Source organism: Scophthalmus maximus, chromosome 4 (assembly GCF_022379125.1).
Source record: "Scophthalmus maximus strain ysfricsl-2021 chromosome 4, ASM2237912v1, whole genome shotgun sequence".
NCBI lineage: Eukaryota > Metazoa > Chordata > Actinopteri > Pleuronectiformes > Scophthalmidae > Scophthalmus > Scophthalmus maximus.
Window position 1 is genome coordinate 26,786,957 of NC_061518.1, and position 23,774 is coordinate 26,810,730.

The 23,774-nt window shown below is 45.1% G+C and overlaps 1 protein-coding gene across 7 annotated transcripts in view; it reads right to left on the minus strand.

Annotated features, from left to right (window-relative positions):
- Positions 1 to 74: 74 nt before the first annotated feature.
- ano1a (anoctamin 1, calcium activated chloride channel a) overlaps positions 75 to 23,774 on the minus strand; it is a 57,181-nt gene continuing 33,481 nt past the window's right edge. For 3 of the 7 annotated variants that reach the window (XM_035628507.2, XM_035628506.2, XM_035628503.2), the window contains exons 14-26: positions 23,710 to 23,721; positions 21,857 to 21,928; positions 19,228 to 19,302; positions 17,787 to 17,988; positions 14,975 to 15,086; positions 14,813 to 14,870; positions 14,025 to 14,125; positions 12,585 to 12,727; positions 4,012 to 4,164; positions 3,100 to 3,152; positions 2,552 to 2,736; positions 2,279 to 2,384; positions 75 to 1,500 (exon numbers count right to left, since the gene is read on the minus strand). In XM_035628507.2, the coding sequence (XP_035484400.1) occupies positions 1,258 to 1,500; positions 2,279 to 2,384; positions 2,552 to 2,736; positions 3,100 to 3,152; positions 4,012 to 4,164; positions 12,585 to 12,727; positions 14,025 to 14,125; positions 14,813 to 14,870; positions 14,975 to 15,086; positions 17,787 to 17,988; positions 19,228 to 19,302; positions 21,857 to 21,928; positions 23,710 to 23,721 (1,515 nt within the window). In that variant the 3' untranslated portion in view covers positions 75 to 1,257. Of the gene's footprint in view, positions 1,501 to 2,278; positions 2,385 to 2,551; positions 2,737 to 3,099; positions 3,153 to 4,011; positions 4,165 to 12,584; positions 12,728 to 14,024; positions 14,126 to 14,812; positions 14,871 to 14,974; positions 15,087 to 17,786; positions 17,989 to 19,227; positions 19,303 to 21,856; positions 21,929 to 23,709; positions 23,722 to 23,774 lie in introns of those variants that run through there. The other 4 variants (XR_004790540.2, XR_004790539.2, XM_035628504.2 and 1 more) reach the window with 4 other exon arrangements.

Here is a 23,774-nt window from a genome sequence, read left to right on the forward strand (position 1 = left end):
TGGTTGAACCGGGATTCGAACCCAGAACCTTCTTGCTGTGAGGCGAAGGTGCTAACCACTACACCACCGTGCAGCCTTGCTTATAGATTCAGCCTGTCAATAATAATATCGCAACTTTACAACTTGGTTAGAAGCTAGCGTTAGCTTAGCAAACTGGCTAGCAAAACATCAACATCCGGTTGTTTGGTGCTGCTGAAAAGTACTTCCTGGTCACAATTTTCAAATTATTGTCAGCATTTTGACTTTATATATATATATATATATATATATATATATATATATATATATATAAAAAAGCTTCCCCCACATTTTTTTCTTCTTATGTCTGGCCCTAATACTCTCCTGTACTTTTATGCTTTTTTCGCCGAAGGAAAAATAAATTCATGTGTCATTTCATAACATCAATTTTTATACTATAAATCTTGCCAGGCCAAGCTTTAATTCCAGTTAAATTTGAATGAATCACGAATGCGACTTGTGCTTCCAGGAATAAACGCCACTGAGCACTGTTCAGGCTGTGTGTTCACACTCAAAATGTAACAAATGTAACGATACAAGAGGAAGTACGAATCGATGGGCTGCTTGACACCGGAGCTCCTTCGAAACCCTGTTTTTTTAGCCCAACAACCAAAGCACAAGAGCCGGACCATATTGCATACAAGAGAAAAACATCAAGAAATCCCTGCATTTGTATAGAATTGTGCAAAACAGATTCAGTCCTGTTTGTCTGAGCTGTTCAGATCGATGGCAGAAGGGGAGGATCTCCGTCAGCGTTGAAGCCCACCGGTGAGATACCAGGACCGTGTGGATGGATTGACAGAAACGCTGCAGTTCAGTCCTGTGGGAGAGGCGGGAGGTATAAACTTGCTCCTCGGAAAAAAAAGGATTCACATTAGGTCGCTGGTTTGGCATTATTTTTCTCAGACATCCTGAAGATAATGGCTTGTTCCTTTGAGTTACATCCAATAAATAATTGTTATGCATTTTGTGATCATAAGTCCTGTGGTGAAGTATTGTCTGCTACTAGCTGGATTTTTGGTCAATGGCTGATAAGATTATGTCTGGTTATGACTGGCTTGTTTTTAAAATGTAACAAATTGACAGCCAGTTTCTCCGCTAAGGGAATTCTAACGTGAGCACTTCCTAAACAACATGAATGCAAAAAAATCGTCATATTTTACTGTTTGTGTACAGGCTGGGGGCGTTGGCTTGTGGCCGTTTGTGCTTGTTTTGTCCTCCGATCCAACGGCAAGCAGCTTAACAGCAGTCGGTGTGGGATACGGGCCGCGAGCGCGGCAGTGTTGGGGTCTGATTGGTTGACGAGGGTGAAGTACCGCTGTCCCGGTGGTGGTTGTCCCGCGCTGCCAGTCTTTTGCCCTGCTCCTCCTTCATGAAGAGCTCCACCATGAGGATCTTCTCCTTGTGGATCTGGAGGCTGATGTCCTTGGGGATGTCGGGGATCAGCCAGTCGACAAAGTCGCTCATAAGCATCACCACGTTCTGCACAGGACAGGGTGGACAAAGAGTCAATGGGAACACACTAATGAACATCTTGTTGAAAAGAAGGAGTTACTGGCATAGCAACATTGAAGCAAGATGATTCAACCAAGCTAAGGTGTGTTTACATCTCGTTTTTCGCTTTTGTGATATCTGATTGCAATGCTTATTTGTGATATGCTTTAACACAGTGTAACAGCAGCAGAAGTAATAAAGTCTGCAAATATTTAAAGTTTGGCAACATTAACCATCATAAGCTCCTGTTTATGCAGTGTAACAGCGAGGGAGTTTTACCAAGCAGTTAATGTGATTTTTTTTTTTAACAAAATCACTCAAAAAGTTATCGACGGATTTGATCAATGATATATAACAGCGCTTTTTCTCTCACATATCATTCAAACACTGCCGTCACCGTCATAGGGGGCAATTTATGGTTGAGTGTCTTGCACAAGGACACATCGGCACATGGACTGGAGCAACCGGAGGGGGTCAAACCATCGACCTACTGGTTAGAGGATGACCCGCTTCCAGCTTATATGGTTGTGAAATACAATTGTCCTTCTGTGGGTTAATCAAATAAATCAAAAGAAAATATGTATATGACCACAGGAGAGGCAGATAGCCACTACTCTCCAAGACTCTGTCCATTTTCACTCAGTTAATCACCTCATATTTCACTTAGAAGCCAAAAATCCATCAGATATGAATGACTTGTTTGCTTTGCCTACGTTAAAATATGAATGACAAAAGCGAGTGATGTGTCACGTTCGTCGTTCTCAACCTGAAACACAATAACGAAGGCAAGGCGGGCGGCCAGAATGGCCCAGAACTCCTTGGATAGTTCATACGGTGTGTTGGACCAGGGCGGCTCTCTGTAGTCCTTATATCTGGGAACAAAAAAACAAGATTTATTTGGAGACATATTAAAAATGGGCTTCTTTTGACTCACCTATATTCACCTGTTATAACTCAAGAGAATCAACGACCGACACAAATGAGAAATAACGACATTGTATGATCAGACAGCGTTCACATTTTAAAGTGAAAAGCTTACCTGCATGTTTCTACCTTGTGGCCCAGGTTCATCGGCTGCTGCGGGGCTGTGCCCGGCTGGAAGTCACTGACGTTGAAGGACGACAGGGTGTGATCGATGAAGCCATGCATGGTGCCATCGGGGCTGTACATGTACTGGTAGACAAGCCGGGGGATGAAGTCAGAGGTGAAGGAGATGACAAAGGCCTGGGGGGAGATAGAACTTCTTATAATCTAATATAAGACATTTTTTTACAAGACAAAAGAATTCGATAAGGTGACACTGACTCGTGACATTCAAAATGTTTCATTGTCCAGCCACGTGTGAGTCTGAGGGCGGATTGATTCCACTGGCCATCCGAATATGTTGAAGAAAAGCTATTGACAAATCATTGGCTGCAAAAATGCATGTGGGGAAAATATTCTCCAGATTAAAAAATGCCAGCACTTATCACTTATCACCTAAGGCCAACATTTATCAATGTGACCCCTGACCTTATTTTTTTCAGACCAGCCCTGGTGTGTTTTGGGATTGTAACTGTATAATGACTGTAGAACATGTAGACTTACATTAACAATGACTGCTACCTTGCTGAGGCCTCTCAAGAGGTTGTACCAGATACCTGCAGAGAGACACAACTTTCATTAAGGGAAGAAAGGAGTGAAACAGCAGTACATACAAACCTTCACTAGGTGACACAATCAGCCTGGACAGACGTTGTAGCACTATTACAGGGAATGTTAGAGATGTTAGGTGCATGTTAACCTGCTCTATATATCACTGCACACTATAGTACTAATGCAACTATAGCTCTGAGACTGATTTCCATCTCTGTCAGGTTATTTCTGTACATTATGAAGACCAGCTTACCGAAAACCTGAAACGTGAATAGTTTGCTGGTGCAATTCAGGATGCTCTGACCTCCAAGAAGCACAACATTTATCATGCCAGCACCTTTGCTTGAAGGATAGACTAACATTTTTTTTATTTCATGTGGATTGAAACTTTCTCCTGTTCATATTGGAAGTAACAACAGTCCCTTCCTAAGTGAAATGATTTCTAATCTTGAGCCAACGGTAATGTGACGCTTCAACCATCTGAAATCTCTCAGTACAATCTTGTACAAAACAATATTGACCGAAAGTTGGTGGATTTGGTTAAGACTGCCTTCAGCTGCTGACATGTCCTTCAGCTGAACTTGCCTTTCACACAAAACCACGAACTTTGGAATTTCGTCGTCAAAGAGGTATCGATGAGGTGGGTGAGTCAGTAATGGCATCAACACTTAACTGAACGTTTGAGGATGAGGCTCGCTTTTTCTGAGGTAGTGTTCTAAAAATTCACAGTTCATCTTCCTGCTCTTCAATCCTAATAAAAGCAATCCAGCTGAAAACATCGAGGGGAATAAACACACACAAATGTGGGACGACCTGTATGATCTACTTTCCTCGTCATTGCAGTCGGGGGCAGCAAACACCTACCAATGTCTTTGGCTTTGGCTGCGATGGGCCTGCGCAGCTCCATGACAAACTTCTTGGCGTCCAGGCGGATCTCGATGATGTTATTCAGGAGAGCGAAGAGCGGAGCCAGAGGGAAGGAGGCCACGAAAAGAGTCACCATTCCGAACTGGATGACTACAGAAACGGGGGGAGGAAAAAATGAGCAGAGGTTACTGGATGAACGCATCGTCAGCACAGACACAATTCAGCAGTGGCTGAACTGTTAACCAAGTCTGTGTGGAATAAATTGTAGAACAAATCAACATCTATAAGCTAAAGATAAAGAGGAGAATGAACCCATTTTATCTTTGCCAAAATTACATACAGCACGTCTACCTTTTACCTTTAATCTACAAATCTACTTAAATTCAATTTTTATTAGTGTGGTGAAAAAAAGATGCTTGTTCGCATCACTGCCTCATCTCACACGCTTCGTCACTTCATCCAGAGTGGACAGATGTTTTATTTCTGTCGTATACACGTTGAGCCGAGTATCTGTGAAAAGATGGATGGTGTTCTGGGAGGTTGGAGAGCTGCGAGCTGCACTGGGGGCCGAAAATGTTAGTTAAATCACAGAGGGATTCATTAATCTTTAGCAACTTGGTGGCAGCAGAACAAAGAACAACTAAAAGGCCCAATCCCATTTCTCATTTTTACCCCTACCCCTTCCCGTTGAAACGGAGTTACAAGGGAAAGGAAAGTCTACCCCAATGAAATGGGACACCCCTTCGAACGTGATACGTCATCTCTGTCACAGTCTGCATTCTCCTCACCTCAGTCATCTCATGCTCCCAGTACTTTTCCACCTGCCCCTCCTCCTCAAGCCAACTCCACTCACCTGTTACCACAGCTGCCACTGGTCTGCAATCAACCGACTACAAATGTTGCTCTCCACCATGCACTCACTGCCAGATTGTTTATTGTTCTCATGCAAGACTCTCCAGCGTTGTTCGGACTGCTTTCCTGGTATCGACCTTGCCTGCCTCTGACTACCCCGTCTTGTCGCCTTCCCGGATATCACCTCAGCCTTCTGTCCCCGACCACGAGCTTCGTTCCGTCCCTCCTGGTTTCTGTCTGCCTCTCCTCTGGGCTGTTTTGTGAATCCCTGCTACGGCTCCTCGACTCCCCACCTGGCCTTGACTCTCCCTCTCGTCTGTCCTCTCTGGTTTGTCTGCTCCGCTGATCGGCTCTTTTGGTTTCGAACCCCCTTCTCTCCTGATTACGTCTCCGGCCTGTCCCCTAACTGAACCTTCGCTCTACCCTGAGCCGCTCAGTGAGTACGGCGATTCCTGAACTATTGCCATGTGTACTCCCGTTCGACTCGGCTGAGTCGACTCCCCAACTCACCTGGGAGGCTCCAGAGACTCGTCGCCTGCAGCCTGCTCTGAACTCTATCCTGTGCTGCTTTACTGCTTTGATTCCTGTGTGTGATAAATAAAGGTCATTACCAACTATACCTGTATTCTCGAGTACTGCAATTGGGTCGTAAACACACCCATTACAGTACAATCTGGCCAAAGATGGACCCATGGCACTCGACGTCACCACAGAATCGCTTCGATAGGATCGAGCACAATCTCCAGCATCACAGAGCCATGATCTCCTCCTTCCAAGCTGATATTCGCCTGACTGTTTGAACCAGGAGCAAGCGTTGGTTGCGCTGGCCACCCAGGTGCAGCAGCTGACTACCACTCTCGCCCAAGCTACAACTGGTGTCTCTTCTCCAACTCCGACATCTCCGGCCCCAGCTCCCGTTCCGCTACTGGAGCCCCGGGTGGGAACCCCAAAGCGCTACACTGGAGACCCTGTAGCCTGCAGCCCTTACATCACGAACTGTTCCATCCTCTTCTCGCTCCAGCCTCATACCTTCGCTTCTGAGGACTCTAAGTTGGCCTTCACCATCAACCATCTGACAGGCAGAGGGCTAGGCCGAGTGGGTTAGTCGCACTCCAGCCTGCTCGTCCTTCCAAGCCTTCGCCGCGGAGCTCCGCAAAGTGTTTGGCGAGGTTTCCCGAGGTCCCGATGCCGCTTGTGGTCTACTGGGTCTGAGCCAGGGGGAACGACGTCGTCAGGGGAACCTATGCCTCTACTGCGGCCAGGCCAGCCATTTTGTCCCCTGAGTCACCAGTAGGAGGGGGAATACTGGTGAGTCGTGCCTCCAACCTCTCCCCCAACCCACACTGGTAACGTTCATAGACTCTGGCTCGGATATCAACATTATTTATGAATAATTGGCTCGACAACTCGGTATCCAGCGGGTCCCTCTTCCTCGTCCAGTTCCTGCCAACGCCCGCGATGGACACCTGCTAAGGACAGTCACCCACCTGACGGCACCGGTGCGCATTTATCTGTCTGGCAACCATCATGAGACCGTCCAGCTGCATATCCTCAGGTCTCCTCGGCTCCCACTCATCTTGGGTTTCCCCTGGCTCCGTCGTCACAACCCCAACATTGACTGGTCCACAGGCTCCATCCTGGGTTGGAGTACTTCCTGCCACCAAGTGTGCCTCAAGCAGGCGTCTGTGCCACGACCGGCCACCTGCTCCAGTTCCACCCCAGATCTGACAGGGGTTCCAGTCGAGTACAACGACTTCAAAGAGGTGTTCAGCCACCTCTCTACCTCCGCACCGCCCCTATGACTGTGCCATTGATCTGCAGCCCGGGTCGACGCCTCCCAGGGGCGGTCTGTACTCCCTGTCCTCCCCCGAGAGGAAAGCCTGGGATGTCTACATTAACGAGTCCCTGGCGGCGGGCATCATCCGTCCCTCCTCCTCTCCTGCTGGCGCGGTGTTCTTCTTCGTCGAGAAGAAGGACAAGTCCATGCGGCCATGTATCGACAACCGGGGCCTGAATGACATTACGGTTAAGAACCGCTACCCCCTCCCGCTCATCTCCTCTGCCTTTGAGCTCTCAGAAGACGCCACTGTCTTCTCCAAGGTTGATCAGCGCAACGCCTACCACCTGGTTCGCATCCGAGAGGGGGATGAGTGGAAGACGGCCTTCAACACTCCTTCGGGACATTACAAGTACCTCGTAATGCCTTTGGGCTCACCAACGCCCCGGCCGTTTTCCAAGCCCTGGTCAATGACATGCTGAGACATGCTGGACAAGCACGTTTTTGTTTACCTGGATGATTTTCTGATCTTTTCCAAGACCAACGAAGAACATGTTCACCACGTCCAGGCGGTTCTCCAGTGGCTCCTTGAAAACTCACACTTCGTAAAAGCTGAAAAGTTTGAGTTTCACTCCTCATCTGTCTCCTTCCTGGGGTACGTCGTCGGGAGAGGGAACATCCAAATGGACCCCGCGTAGGTTTCCGCTGTCACCGCCTGGCCCGTCCCTGACTCCCGCAAACAGCTCCAACGGTTCCTTGGCTTCGTCAACTTCTACAGGAGGTTTATTCGGGGCTACAGCACGGTCGCCGCGCCACTCACAGCCCTCACATCCTACAAGGTTCCCTTTCTGTGGTCCCCCGCGGCTTTCCAATCCCTCAAGGCCAGGTTCACGTCAGCCCCTATCCTCCAAATGCCCGTCCCTGAGAGACAGTTTGTGGTGGAGGTGGACGCCTCCACCCCCGCGCCTGCCCTCCTGACCGTCTGTTCGTCCCTGCCACTCTCCCATCTGACGTCCTCCAGTGGGCCCACAACTCCCGACTCACCTGTCACCCGGGGATCCAGCGCACTAAGGATGTGGTTCGGCAGAGATTCTGGTGGCCTACGCTGGAAGAGGACACCCGGGAGTTTGTGGGGGCCTGTCAAGTCTGCAGTCAGCACAAGCCTTCCCATCAGGCTCCTGCCGGCCTGCTCCAGACTCTGCCCGTGCATCACCGTCCCTGGTCCCACACCTCACTGGACTTCGTCACCGGGTTGTCACCGTCCCACGGCCACAGCCATTATGACCGTGGTAGATCGATTCAGCAAGGTAGCCCACTTCTTACCTTACCCTAGCTTCCCTCGGCCAAGGAAACGACCGAACTGGTCCTGCTCGACGTTTTCCGTCTGCATGGCCACCCAGTCGATGTGGTGTCGGACCGGGGACCGCAGTTTACCTCCATCTTCTGGAAAGAGTTCTGCTTGTTGGTTGGGGCCACCTTCCTTGAAGAGAGGTCTCCTGCCCGTCTGTCCAGGCCTTCATCCGCCGCAGCCGGAGGATCTGGACACAAGCCAGAGCCTCCCTCCTACGCTCTGCCGACCGTTACTCAGCCGGAGCAAACCGCTACCGTACCAGGGCCCCCTCCTACCAGGTGGGTCAAAGGATGTGGCTGTCCACCCGGGAATTACCTCTACGGGTGGAATCCAAGAAGCTGGCACCCAGGTTTATCGGCCCCTTCGAGGTACAGAAGGTCATAAACCCTGCAACGGTTAGGCTGAAATTGCCTCGATCCATGCGGATCCACCCGACGTTCCACGTCTCCAAGGTCAAGCCTGTCCGGGAGAGTCCGCTGGTCCCCGCAGCTTCGCCTCCTCCCCCTCCACCCCCTCCATGGTTGATCAATGGGGGTCCCACCTACACCGTCCATCGGCTCATTAGGTCTCATCGTCGAGGGAGGGGCCTCCAGTACCTCGTCGACTGGGAGGGATACTGCCCTGAGAAAAGGTCCTGGGTCCCTGCGCGACACGTCCTGGACAACGACCTCATAAAGTTTTTTCATCACCGACATCCCGACCAACCGTCCAGGACCTCCACTTTTACCAGGGGCACCGGTAGGAGGGCTCCGCTTCCCCAGTGGTCTGAGCCGCCCGACAGCAATGACGATGAGGACGAGGATGAAGTTTCCTCTTCTGAGGAGGATGAAGCACCCTCGGACGGAGAGATGGAGGTCAACAGGGACGTCTCTGACTAGTATTAGTATCCTGTGCTGCTTAACTGCTTTGATTCCTGTGTGTGACGTAAATACCAACTATACCTGTATTCTCGAGTACTGCAATTGGGTCCTAAACACACCCGTTACAACCTCGTAGGCCGATGCGACGTGTTTTTACCGGAGATTCAAAATGCAAACTCAAATTTGAATTCAAATTCAAACTTGGTGTGTATGTTCAAAAGACTTGCCTGTGAGTTTGGTCATGATACGTCATAGGCATCTTGAGTTATTATCATATATGCTATTTGTCAGACCAGATCAAGTAACAATGCAGATGGAATAATAGATTAAACAATACAAAATAATGACTTCATTTACAATTGCTGAGCTCCATGCTGTCGCTATTTGGTCCGAAATATGGTGATGCCTATCTTGCAGTTTTCACTGGTGAACATGCACAAGGCCAGAGTTGGACGTATCTAACAAACAATTACAGCAGGAGTAGAATGCAGCAGAATGCCAGGAGGCGTTGCCATTCTTTGGCATAAGAAACATGATCCACTGATCAGTGTGACTGAGCTTGAGGTGGACTGGTGTCTCTGCCCAGGAGAAACTATCTCCCTGCTCCCCGACTGACAGAGCGAAATTCATCGGTAATGAGTGTCGGCGGCGGCCCGCGAGGCAGAAGACACCAGAGCGAGTAGTGTTTTATGCCGCGTGATCCAGAGCAGAGAGGAGAGAGCAAAGGTAAGATAATTTTGAGTTAGTTCTGGTCTATTGTATTCATGTCCTTCGGAATCCTGTGCAATGATGTAGCTTCCTGATTTTTGTTTATTTATCACTCAACAGAATGACGGCTGAGCACCGGGGGCAAGGCTGAAGGCAGTGACTGCGTCGCTATGACATCAAAATTATACGGCGGTCCCCTGGGTATCATACAAAAAACTACTCTCACTGTATTGACCTTTAATTGAATAAAATAGATCCAGTTTGACAGCACAGTCCACTAAAGACAATCAGGATTGTTTAAACCCTGGTTGCATCATGCTTTATTGAGATTCCGAAGCAGTTGATCCAAGTAAATCGATGTGATAAAAACAGGCTGAGGCTGATGTACTAATACTCGAGAGAGATGGTCAAAGCTACGTTTGGCTCGTTCTTGATCAATATTTAAATTTTTTTAAAGTATCGATGACAAAACACACATTTTCTTAACAGAGCTACAGTCCACGACAAAACAAGTCACCTCTGAAAGGACTCAGCATTGATAATAGATTTAAATAGTCTTTATTTCAGACACATAAAAGTAGGTCCAAAGAAAAGAAAATAGAAATACCACACACGGACAACAAAACAAAATCTAGACATTGCAGTTCACAAGTCCCCAGTGATTAAGATACGCGAAGACATCTATTCCAATGTTTCCAATAACAAGATGGGTTCCTCGTGTCACTTTGTGTCGGCTCAGTCAATGCCCTAACAATTACATTTTTTGAGTCAATTAATGGACGCATACATTTGTACGTAAAATTCCTCAACACTGCATGAAAGGTGGGAACATTTCTAGTGACGAGCATGTGACTAGCAGCTCCCAACTTGGGAGCTCGAGCAAGGTTCATAGTGCATCATTAAAGGCCACCGGAAGCTTTTTCATTTTTGTTTTACTACAACTGCACCACAAGTGGGCAGTGTAGACCCACCATCTGTCAGTCTAGGAAGAAATAGATCTACACAGAACAGAATGAACTATATTTACTGACCATCAATCATCTCCTCTGCTGACTAATTTAAGCATAGCAACTGTATATTATAGAAAATATTAATCATAAATTGTATGAGCTCCAGCAGGCCCATTCTGGCTCCCCCAGATTTCCTTAAATACATTTCAAATGTAAATTACTATTTATACTATGGCTTGTCTGAATACTTGATGGTGATTATTTACTGAGAGATGTTCATCCATATCTCCCTGCAGTATGTCCTACTCATCAACCCCTTTAATTCAATGTTTGATCATTAGTCACTCAATAAATAGCTTTCCATCCTGCATGAGTCCATTTTAAAATGATGCGCACCAATGAGGAGAGTCATCATCACATCCATATATTGTCTGGAGTGGTCCTCACTGGTTGCTGCTTGAAATCAGGAGTTTAATTTCGTGCACGTGAATGTGAATATATAAAAAACGCATGACGCCGTTATCTTTTCCAAGACGCAATTTATAAACTGTAACGTGCGTCGTGACCTCAGTGAGTTCCCTTGGCACAGCATGCACACACACAGTTCTGACTTAGGATCAGCACTTTATTCTTTGACACACACTTAACTTAAAAATAATGTCCTTTCTTCCCTCTGCTCTCTGCTTTCTCCTCTCTTCTGCTCTAGTTCACGCTGCATAAAACAGGAGAGATGATTAGACCCGAGATGCAAACGAGCATCTCAGTGCAGGTGCTAGTTTAAAATCGAATTGTAAGAGCCTTGACTGAGCCAACATAAAGTGACACAAGGTACCCATCTTATTATTGGAAACATTGGAATAGATGTCTTTATGTATCTTAATCACTGGGGACTTTCAAACTGCAATGTCTAGATTTTGTTTTGTTGTCCTTGTGCTGTATTTCTATTTTCTTTTCTTTACTGATATGTGTTGAGGAATTTTCATCTATCCACCCCTGAGAAACTCTAAAGACGAGTCTTCTCAGGCACCAAGCAAGGTCATCGTATCTATGGCAAGCCGAAACAACCATTGAGCAACGGAAGTCTCTCTCGAGGTGTCATAGTCGTGGGGAGATGACGACATTACTCTAAACTAAATACGCTACAGAGACCGGGGATGGGCAATCTATCTTGGGACGCCCAACACTGTGAACCTGTTGATCTGTGTAGGGAACCGGAAGTCTCTTCAATATTGAGCTCTTATAATAAATACTTCTACTTAAGACATCCACGGTTTCCATCTCCCTGAATCAGCATCCACTCCGTCAATTATTCCATTTCAATATGGAACTACTTTTATGTGTCTGAAATAAAGACGAATCTAATCTATTATCAATGCTGAGTCCCCTCAGAGGTGACTTGTTTTGTCGTATACTGTAGCTCTGTTTAGAAAATGTGGGTTTTGCCATTGATACTTTCTTTTAAAATGTAAGTATTGATCGAGGACGAGCCAAACGTAGCTTTGACCATTTCTCTCGAGTATTAGTACATCAGACTCAGCCTGTTTTTATCATATAGATTTTTCTTGGATCAACTGCTTCGGAATCTCAATGAAGCATGATGCAACCTGGGTTTCCACAATCCTGTTTGACATTTGTGGACTGTGCTGTCAAACTGGATCTATTTTATTCAGTTAAAGTTCAATACAGTGAGAGCAGTTTGCATTTCAGCTATTCTTATTACACAAAAATGGTTATGGATGCTGCCATCTTGGGCTTTTGCTGTCATTCGGAGCCAGAGTCTGTGCAGTATTGTCGGGTCCAGCAGTGGTATCGGGGTTGATACATGCACTCCACCTATCAGAGGTCTCATCTGTCAATCACGACGCTTTATCGGTTGTAGCACAAAACGGTCCAGAATACGTTGCATTCGCGTTGAATTTTCAGACGCTGACGAAAACCCGAAATGGAATCAGGTGACGCCAGAAAAGTACAAAAATGACACAATGGGGCTTTAAATTTCTCGTTTCAAATATCCAATAACGATACTTTGCTGATACTTTCTCACACCTTTTGACATTCAGGTTAAGACTCACTCATCTCCATGTACTCAGGGCTGAGGCCCACGAACGGACCCAGCAGGTGGTCCTTCTCGTGGCGCTGCAGGCTGTTGTTCAGCTCCTCCTCCTGCTTCGAGTCCAACTCTGACTTCCTCCTCCGGAGAAGTTTCTTCAGCTTCCTGCACAGACCAACAACACAGTCAGCCTCAGCAATGGAGCCGCATCTATGCCGGACTTTTTACATATATTAAGAACAGAGATGAACACAATTTCTTGGTTAAGATTCCTGTAAAATTACATGAGATACTTTTCTTTTTGTTTTCGGTACTGAACTATGTTTTATGCTTTTTTTCTTTTTAGATTATTGGTCTCCCAGATATTGATAACCTCTCTTTTACATACGGTGGAAAGAGTATTCTCCTTCAAGACATACTGTAGAGATTTTAACCCAAAGTGATACTGTTAAGCAATGTTTGGAAGTGTGGCTCAGAAAATACACTAGAGCCCGACCTATTTGGATTTTTTGGGGGCGATGCCGATTTTGATATTAGGGAGTATAAGTATATATATATATATATATATTTTTTTTTTTTCTTTAAATCTGCCAATGATTCCAAGATGTCGTTATAAAACCTTCATGATAAAGAAATGTAATTGAGGCTTGATATTTTAGTTTAAACGTGAACTTTATCATAAATAAATGAAGTTGAATAAAGAAAATAAACATCTGGTTTACCTAAAACGTAAAACATAAATGCACATTTAAAGGCTCATATCAGTTGGCGACAATATTGGTCGGGCTCTAAACATATCTGCCAATACCGATGTGTCTGTGAAAGGCTGATATAATCGGCCAACCAATATATCGGTCGGGCTTTAAAATATACATTGACAAACAAAGACCTGGGCTGTGGTCAATTAGTCTATTTTGCTGAGGAAGGTTCCTCACTGAGAGAAAAGTGATTTTGAAATCTCAAAATGATCAGGAAAGGAGCTTTAATGCTTCCTATCTCATCCCCTTTATCATAAGAATCCCTGGACTGTTCTTTATGAACATCTCAAAATTCATCACGGCAGCAAGATATAACGCGATGTAACATCGTAGTTGCACCTGGGCAGATCCACGTAAATATGGAAACAACAGAACAGCTGATTTGTTCTCCTGACATGATCCAAACCAAAATCCTGGAAACCCATCCAAATCAATAAATATAGTTTTATTCTCTTCATCTGTCCAGTCAGGAGGTTTAAGAACAAGGATTGTGTGATTGAGAAGAGGATAGTAAACCTCCCTCAGTCCACTGTTAGGATGAAGCAAGACCAAGAACATTGTTCACCAAGGTGTGTCTGGATTCCAGGGAAGTGTCTGGAAGTGTCATTTAAATGATTTATTTTCTGTGGCTCCCATTGTTTGCGATGTGTTGTTCAGCCTGTCATCTGTGTGTTAAGAGTTAGTCTCTGCTCTTGGGAACTCACGGTATGCCGATCTCAAACAGGTTGTTCTGGATGAGCTGCTTGCCGAGCATGGTGATGCACAACTGGATGCACAGCTCCATGAGGCAGCCTGCATGAGCACACTGGGCAGAGGGTGGGAAAGGGGACAGGAGTCAGTGACAGGAGAGTGGAAGTTGGACGAGCTGCAGGGGAAAGTGACATTAAAACAGTTCACAGCCACTTTGTACGAGGGCACGGGGAAATGAACATCTGTTTTCTAAAGAAAATATTTAATCAAAAAATGTGAAGAACATATTGTAAAAATAAACTGAAAATATCCTTATATTCATGCAGGCAATAGACACCGCAGCAAGGATAGTACAATTCAAACTTAACTGACTAACTGTCAGTTAATACAGTAGTATTTATAGCCATGCTGTTTTTGTTTGAGGGCAATCTCAGAGCTGATCTTCGCGACTGACAGCAGGGGACCCTGGAGTTTTGTATTTTCTGTCTCTCAGTGTCAAAGTTAGTATGAACAAAATCCAGCTACAGTAGCTGGCTCCAAGATATTGACACAACAGAACACACAAGCGGTGATTTGCTGGCACATGAAAAAACTTTTAAGAATAACTCCGCTGATATTCTGTTAGTCTTGTTGCCAAGATGTTCCACCAAGCACCAACATTGAACTTCTTCTACCAACAAGCTTTGTTTGTAAATCAATTTCCTCTGAGCCACAGAGCCACACTGGTGTCCAACAAACCACTGAACAGACCGGTAAGTTCACCAAGAAGAAAATACGGAAGTCAAGTGGACTTGTGTATTACCTCTTCCATTCTGTACGATCCGACGACATACAGGTATTTTCCAGGCCGCCCAACAAGCCTGTGGACCAGACATAAACAAAGCACATGGCACATGGTCTATCATGACTGACGGATCACAGAAGTTTGATTAAAATGACTTATATAAAAAGAACATTTTCTTACCTGCCCCTGAAAAAGGCCAGATAAACAATGGGCGTGAAGGCATTGACGAACTTCAAGATAAAGGTTTTGAAGATGAGGCGCTCCTCGAAGCTCTTGTCCGTCTTTGGAACCTCTGAAAAAGAGAATTTGTCCACTTAAATTTCTTGCTGGAACTTCCAGTGAACTGAAGAAAGTATTTTTCTACATTTCTCACTACCATTTGTGAATTTTCAATTTTGATCCCATTTTCAATGCATCACATTTAAAAAGCGAAACCAGTTGGAGCCGTATCCACGTAAGAGCATCGGCCCACCCATGGTGCATCACGTGCCCTTTCCATTACTCACTCCTGTTGGCTCCAGAAGTAAAATTTTGAGCAACAGAAGAAGAAAAAAAAAAAAAAAACATAAACTATGGGTCGTGCCACTTCCCTCTCCGACCTTTCACTAACAACAAATAATGAAAGACAAAGCGAGATGTGTGGGAGGACAAATAGATGCAGATGAGCTTCTCTGAATCATTCTGGGGGGAAAAAGAGCTTTCAGAGCTGTTGTCTCACCCACCTATTGTTCCCTCGTCCAAGAAAAATGAAAATAGGCTACAAAAACTGAGGAAGTCACATACCTGTCCCAAGAAGCTTCCTCTGGCTGCGGTCTGTAGCAGGTAGCATTTTGTTGAAGGTTAATGCTGGTATATGTTAACGTCAACAATTAAGTATAATGTGTTCTCTTCTTGTTTGACTTTATTTCTTAAAAGACTTTGAAGGGAAATCAGAGACACTTTCATCCTTAAAGACCCCCTGTATAAAAATAATCTGCTATGCCTAATATTTTGTTTAACATTGTTTACCCCCAAAATAATATGCAAATAACAAAGGCCGCGCGCCCCGCCCAACACAGCTGCTTGCGCTAGGTTGACCGGTGGACGAATATGCCCAACAAGATCGCTAGAGGCAATTTTAACCAATTGCTATGCTAACGCTAACTATCTGCTGACACACCTTCCGTCCTCTCGTGGATTCTAACTGCTAATGCTAATGCTAACTGTCTGCTGTTCTTCTTACCAAGCTCTCAAAATGTAACTTCTCCCAAAACGCTGTGAGTTGGATTGAATCATATCTGCATGATCGAACACAATCTGTATCAGTTAACAACTGCAGATCTGATTCTCTTAGGCTAACCTCCGGAGTCCCTCAGGGGTCAATATTAGGCCCCCTTTTATTTAGTCTTTATATTAATGATTTGCCCACTGTTTGTTTTGAAGCTGAATGCTTTATGTATGCAGACGACACGGTTTTCTTTGTTCATGGTCACACCAAAGACAATGTTGCCGCTAAACTCATTAAAACAATGTCCTGTGTTACAACTTGGTTGCAGGAGTGCTGCAGCTAAACGTTTCTAAAACTGTAGGCATGTATTTCACTAAAACAAATAGAGTATCATCTGACCCGGACATACATGTTAATGGAGAAAGAATACAAATTGTCAGCCAATATAAATATCTTGGGATAATAATAGATTCACAGGTTTCCTTTAAAGCCCATATCGGCAAATTGTGTAAAATAATCAAGTTTAATCTCGCAAATTTTCGTGCAATCCAAAATGAAATGTCAACTGAAGCCGCAAAAATATATTTGCATTCAATGATTTTCAGCCACTTCAACTATTGCCTGACCAGCTGGTCCCAGGCTGGTCAGAGTTCAAAAAACCCATTAGAAATCTTGTACAAACAAGCAATTAAAGTTATGGATCAAAAACCTAGGCACTATCATCACTGTGCAATCTTAAAAAAATACAGTATTTTAAATTGGGACAGTCTTCACACATTTGCAGACTTAAAACTGACCTACAAAGTACTGCATAAATTGGCTCCAGATCCTCTGGCAGAGTTCATCAGCCAAAGAAACAGCCTTGAGCGTGTCACTCGAGGCTCTGTCAGAGGTGACTGTGACATTCCTCTGCGCAGGAGCACTTTCAGTAAGTCGGCCTGGTCAGTACGGAGTGCAAAGGTGTGGAACCCAGTACCTGAGGAGGTTAAACTGCTCACAACATACAAGGCCTTCACAAAAAAATTGAAAATGTGGCTTATCAACACCTACAGCTGCCAACACTAAAAGATAAGCCTGTTGTGATGTTTTTATATTATGATAAAATGTTATGTTTTGTATTATATTGTAAATGTATTGTGTGCTTTTTTTTCTCTCTCTCTTTCTCTTCTCTCTTTTTCTTTTCTTTATTCCTTTTAAATTTTAAATTTTTATTGCCTTTTCCCATCATGGCCAGGGGACTACAGATGAAAACTAGCCTTCTGGCTAATTCTGGCTTTTTTTAACCATGTGTAATCATGTGTTTTATGAAATTGCACTGTCCCCTTTTAAATAAACTAATAATAATAATAATAACACACCTGCTGTCCTCTCGTGGATGGTAACTGCGAATGCTAACGCTAACTGTCTGCTGAAACACCTGCTGTCCGCTCGTGGATGCGCTGCCTCTGCTGCACTGGAAGTTTCCGGTTTCCTTCGACAGCGATTGGTTTTCTGCATTTGTGACATACCAAATCTAGCTTGCACAGGATTCGTTTGAATTTTAAGTTACAGAGAAGTGAAAGACAGAAATCTCCTCCTCCAGGAGAGGAATGTGAAAACACTTCTTCAGTGACCAAATGTGCTAAGATACAAGTCCCTATAGTCAATGTCCCAAAGAAAAACACTTTTTTGAGTGGAGGGGGACAACAAGAGCTTCATGTTTTAATATTTTCTCGTTTCCAGCGAACGCTTGCCTCATATGAGAAAACCTCTGATGCCGTCAAGTGTGTTTAGTTTGTGCCTCACCCAGCGTGGTGAGCCAACGGGCGATGGCGCCGTAGATTTCATCCAAGACGATGATGATGATGAGGTTGATGATGGCGGCGGTGGTCTTGACGGTGGCTCTGATGTTGGACCGCGCTGCAGGGTAGCTGCTTATGTGCAGCGCCGCCTTGATGCTGATCCGGTACAGGATGACTCCGAAGACGATGGCGAACGTCACGGCGATCTGAGAGCAAGGACAGTCGGTGATCACCCGACAGAAACCACGGAAACACAGGTAGGAGCTGCATCGTCTGTGTTGGTGACACATGTTGGACATACTACATACTCATGATAAAGCATCACCAGCATCTCTCTGCCAACCAACCTAAACCCACCAATTCCTCTGTTGGTCACTTTTGTGGTTTTTGGAACATTTCATCAATGCTCGGTTACTCTAAAATACATATCATAGTGAATGCCAGATCATTTATTTTTCATTTGTGAGAAATCCCTTTGCAGCCATCCGCCTCTCACTGAAGATGGAACAATAAAACACAACATTGGTTCAGGTCATGATTAGGTTTCAAGAGCAGTTTCATCCTTCTACAATAGTCCTTGTTGTGTAGCAGACATTTCATCTACGAATCCGTTTCTTCAATAAAAAAAAAAATCACAGCAAAGTGATTGATCTCATCTAAAGCCGGCGTCAAATCCACTTGTTGAAGGAGGTTATCTTTCGATCTGCAACAGCCTGACAAATGAGATGAACAGTGCTGCGTATGACATGATGATTAAATGTCCATCCGTCCATCTTCTTCCACTCATCCTGATCCTCATCCTCCAGGATCCAGACACCCCATTCCCCGCCTGGCCACGCTTTCCTGCTCACCCTTGAGTGACCCCGAGGCGTTCCCAGGCCTGATGCCTCTCGATCTCCTCCCAGTCAGACGTGCCCGGTAAACCTCCTCGGGAAGACGCCCAGGAGGCGTCCTGACCAGATTTCCTGAACCACCTCAACCGACCCCCCGGTTCTACTCCGAGCTCCCTCCGTCTACTCCTAACCCCAGCCCCAATCCGCCTGTCGATCTCCCGCTCAATCCTCCCCCAAGATACCTAAACTCCTTAAATGTATTTGCCACATTAAAATAACCCTGGTGGCTTTTTTCCAAAGCTAAATATGAACGTGACAAAATGATCACTTCTCTAGACGGGCCACGTACAGCTGTGTGTTTAAATCCTTTCTCTCACAAACTGTTGCAGGCTGCCTACAGACATTCACCTGCACAGAAAAACAAAAAACCAGGCGATGTTACATTTGAGTCTTTGCTAAATTACAAACGCTGCGTAACAAAGCGTGTCATTTGCAGCTGGTAATGTTTCATTTCACCCAGCAAAAGCAAATGCATCAAAAGCAAATGTGTTGTATGAATCTGGAGTTATGATTCAAAATGATTTCTTCAGATGTCAGACATTTGAGACTCACCAGGAAGCACATCGTGACCAAAGTGGTCAAGTAAGCTGGCATTCTGTCCGTACACGTCAGCTTCACCTTCTCCCCCTAAAACACTTGCACGCACACACACACGCACACACACACACACACACGCACACGCACACGCACACACACACACACACACACACACACACACACACACAGAGAGAGAGAGTGGGGGGTGGAAAGCATGCAGCATATCAGTAACATTCATTTCATCTCTAGCTGTGTGTATGTGAGTGTGTGTGTTTCTGCTGCCACACTGCTCCTGTCAGAAGCAGCTCTCGATGCTCCGAGCCTACAGATACAAACACACCATGGACACACACACACACACACATACACTGTGTAGCTCCAGTGGAGCACAGTTAATTCCACCCTGAGCTATCATGTCACATTCAAGCCTACTGAGAATTGGGTCAAAAAGCCTAAAGTGTGTGTGTGTGTGTGTGTGTTCCTTTGAAACGGAAGACATATGACCTTGGCACAAGACGAAAGGCAAAAGGCCAACAGTGGACATGAACAATGCTCACCTCTGACCCTCGTTCTCCAGGACGTGTCATGTTAAATGTGTCATGTTCAGTCCAGTGTTTTTTTTTAATCTCGACACAAACACGCGTCAGTGTTCCTGCTGCACTTGACTACATGTTCTTCTTCCACTGGTCAGTGCTAATCGTGTTTCCCTGAAAGCTGTCAGCTGCTGGTGGACAGCATTTGTGTGTGTAAGAATATTTGTTATCTTTTCATCACCAGTTGCTCATGGGTTTCTCTCACTACAACCACCCGATGCAGCACGGGACTAAATGTTTTCATTACTATTAAAGCCCCAGCGTGTCATTTTTGTAATTGTCTGGGGGCGTCTGGTAAGTGTCATGGTTCTGCCCCATGAACTTTTTTTTCCAAGTGGATGGATTTTTCTAGTGTGCCTAGTGTGCCTTGCCTTGGTTAAGTTACCTTTGTTATCCCGTGTTTGTGTTTTCTTGAGTTTCCTGTTTTATTTGAAGTCCCTTTACTTGTGTTGCTTCACTTCCTGTTCTCCTCTTGTTTCTGGTGTCTTTACTTTTCCTGTGTCTCCTGCCCCTGTGATTGTCTGCACCTGTTCCTCATGTGTCTCACCTGTGTTCAATTGGCCCCACCCACTTTGAGTCTATCTAGTCTCCGGCCGTTTCTCAATGTGCGTTCTTCTCTGTACGTTCTCGTGTTCTCGTGAAACGTCATCAGTCGCGGCCAAAGTACTGTTCCAATACAAAGAACGCATCGAGCCAAGAACTGTCCACATGCCCGGATGTTGTTCTCGCCGCGCCCCCTTTACCAAGGATGCATTGTAGGAGACTTGTGTGTTCTTGGTAGAGCCAAGTATCCCAGAATGCATTTCGCGACAACAAACGGCAACGCGATTTCAATCCATTTATACGTATATTGCAATGCTATTTTCCTCACTCAGCAAAATGTCCTCCACAACCCACCACAAAGTTTTTGTCCCGCCACTGGCTATTATGTGTAGTCTACAGAGTGCAAAATGCGCCATGCACGCTAGGTGCCACCCACTATAAAACCAGAAGAAGAAGAAACGAAAGTACGCTGCTGTTCCAATTGCAAAATGACCGTTCTGCGTCCTCCTGTTCTCCCGAGTTGAACTCTCAAGAAGGTTCTTGGTATTGAGAAACGGCCTCTGTGCTTCCCTTTGTCTTTCTTTGGTTTGTCTGTGATTTCCCCCAGTCTGTTCCTGTTGATTTTGGCCCCAACCTGTTTGCTACCTGTCTGTACCTATTACAAAATGCAAAATGGTAAAAAATGTTGATCGTGTTTCCCAAAACCTGAAGATGATGTTTGCTTTTTCCACACACCAAAGATATTTAGTTTACGGTCATAGAGGAGCAAAGAAACCAGAAAATATTCACATTTAAGAAGCTGAAATCAGAGAATTTTGACTTTGTTTCCATAAAAACTACTTGAACCGATTAATCGATTATCAAAATACTTAACGATACATTTAATAATCGATTAATAATCGATTAATTGATGAACTGTTGCAGCTCTAGTCTGGATGGACAGGAATGGAGACTTTTGGTAAAGATGGCGCAGACACCTGAAGGTCGGCGGTTCGATCCCCGCTTCCCCCAGTCCTCATGCCGTTGTGTCCCTGGGCAAGACACTTAACCCTGAATTGCCTCTGGCAGGTCTTCTGACTGTGTGTGAATGGTTGAATGTGACTCGTCCTATAAAGCGATTTGATTGGTCGATAAGAAAAGCGCTTTATGAATATAGTCCACTTCCAGTACCATCTTCCTGATTGGTTCTGACTCGACTACTAGAGGCAAATGCAAAGCGTTACACTAAAAACACTTAGCAACAGTTGCCCCTCGTTATATTTGATGTAACATGAAGCAAAACATACCATCTTCATGAGACCCACATTGATTTAACTGGATTGGTTTCAGATGTTTTTTTTATCACAATCTGGTCTAGTGAGCGATTTTACAGAAAAGAAGCAACGAAGAAGAAGTGAGTAATAGCAACGAATACACATCAAACTTAAGAGCAGGAAATCCCATATGGAAGGTGAAAATGAGAAAGTATCAAATATGAGAGGGTTAGAATGTGCTGAATCACTTTTTACCTTTGGGGTTGAATGTTCCAGCCTCATCGTCTTCTGCATGACCCGGAATTCGTACTCTGCTCGGTTGTGGTCCTGGAAGAGAGAAACCAGCTTTAGTCTTCGGTCACCGTGACACAACTGAGCGGTGAGTGAGAGACGGTGAGCGGCACAGAAGACGGCCCTCGTCTGCGGCAGGAGAGCACGGTGCGTTTTTAGTGTGAATGAAGCGCTCGGTGCAAGAAAGGAGAGAAACACAATGATCCTTCATGCAAAGATTAAGTAGTCGCCGGCAAAAAGCTGAAAAACAAACTGCAGGTTGAAGTTGAACAGTGAGTCAAACTCAAGCTGCAAGGTTAGTGATCGAGCACCTTGCAACTCTAAGAAAACTGCCCAACATTTTGATAAATCAATATACTCTCTTTTTTTTTTTTGGATCCACGGTGATGTGGACGTGATCCAGTGATGTGGAGACTGGAGACACATATCAGTACCAGATTTAAATGTAATCAGGATGAATCCTATCTCGACACAATCTGGATACGAAACCCATTTTAATGCCAGATGTAAATGGGGTCTGTGTGTCCAACAGGTTGTTCCGGTACACGTTGATCATTGGTTAGCACTAAAAAGCGAAACCAAAAAAACTTAAATATGTCATTCTGCATAAAAAAGACAAAACTTGTAAAAAAAAACCTATAAAGCAGGTTTGTTGATGGTCAACTGGCTCGAGGGAGAGTTCCAGGATGTCATGGCTGATGTTAGCTGTGGTACACAGAATATTATAGCTGATCACCTCTGCCTTGAAAACACATACGCCAGAGATTTTTAAATATCCAGGCTAATGGCTAAAGCTCCACCATGTGTTGTGTAGAATTTGTGCAAACAATCCTTTTTCATGGTTAGGAGGAATGAAGATGAACATTTAATGTGGCTCGTATGTGACCAGAGGTGAGTGAGTGTAATACAGTGTGAGCAGTAGGCAGACGTTCACTGGGGAAACTGCATCACTAGAAAGCAAAGCTCGGGGTGAGACGGCCATGTTTGGTGTGGAGGTCATGCGTCGAGCTGCACAGACAGGCAGAGTGGAAACGCAAATCAAAAAACGATGAAAAAGGTGTGGACCGCGCCACCCAACACCGTGCAGTTTGTAAACAAGAGTCGTGCTAGCGAATGACGCTACGACAGAGGGGTTTTGGCCCAGTGGGAAGCACGTCGGTCTCAGTCAGTGCAGTCAAATCACAGCCACAACAACAAAGAGAGAGACGAGCTTTCTCCGTAATGACTCACTATGCCACTTGAGAAATTGTTCCAGCACACCACCCCTAAGCTACTTTATAAAAATGTCATTAAAAACTTGTCATCGGACCACCAGGGTAGTCCAGTTTGATTTCTGTTACAACATTTAAAAGGGTGATATTTTATGACATTTCTTCTATTTGACTCTAAATGTTTATCTCCAGTTTGGGACGAAGGATTTACAAGTTGTCCCATGAGTCTACAGTCGTGTCTGTGCGACCGTGAAGCGTCTCGACATATAAACAGCAAAAGAAAAAGAGGAGCCGTGAGCAGCTGTCCTGTGAAGTCGGTTGGCAGCCGTCAGGGGACACCAACATCAGCAGCAGGTATTGTGTCGAGAAGCCACAGCGGTTGCCAGAATCAGGGTGAACCTCAGAGAGAAAAAAGAGGAGCTGCAGAACATATTAAGACAGGAGCGAGGAGGCGAAGGAGGCGTCAGACGAAAAAAGAGCTCAGGCTGCTTGTTAGACACCTTGAGGGGGGAAAAAAAGTTTAGTGTTAAGTGACAGCATCCGCAGAACTGATCTGAAACAGTGAGTCCAAAGACGGTAAAGAGGTAAAGTGAGTCAGATCCAAACCTTATGTTCCTCCTGCAAAAAAACACACACACACACGGAGAAGATGTCAGTCAGCGGTGCCCATC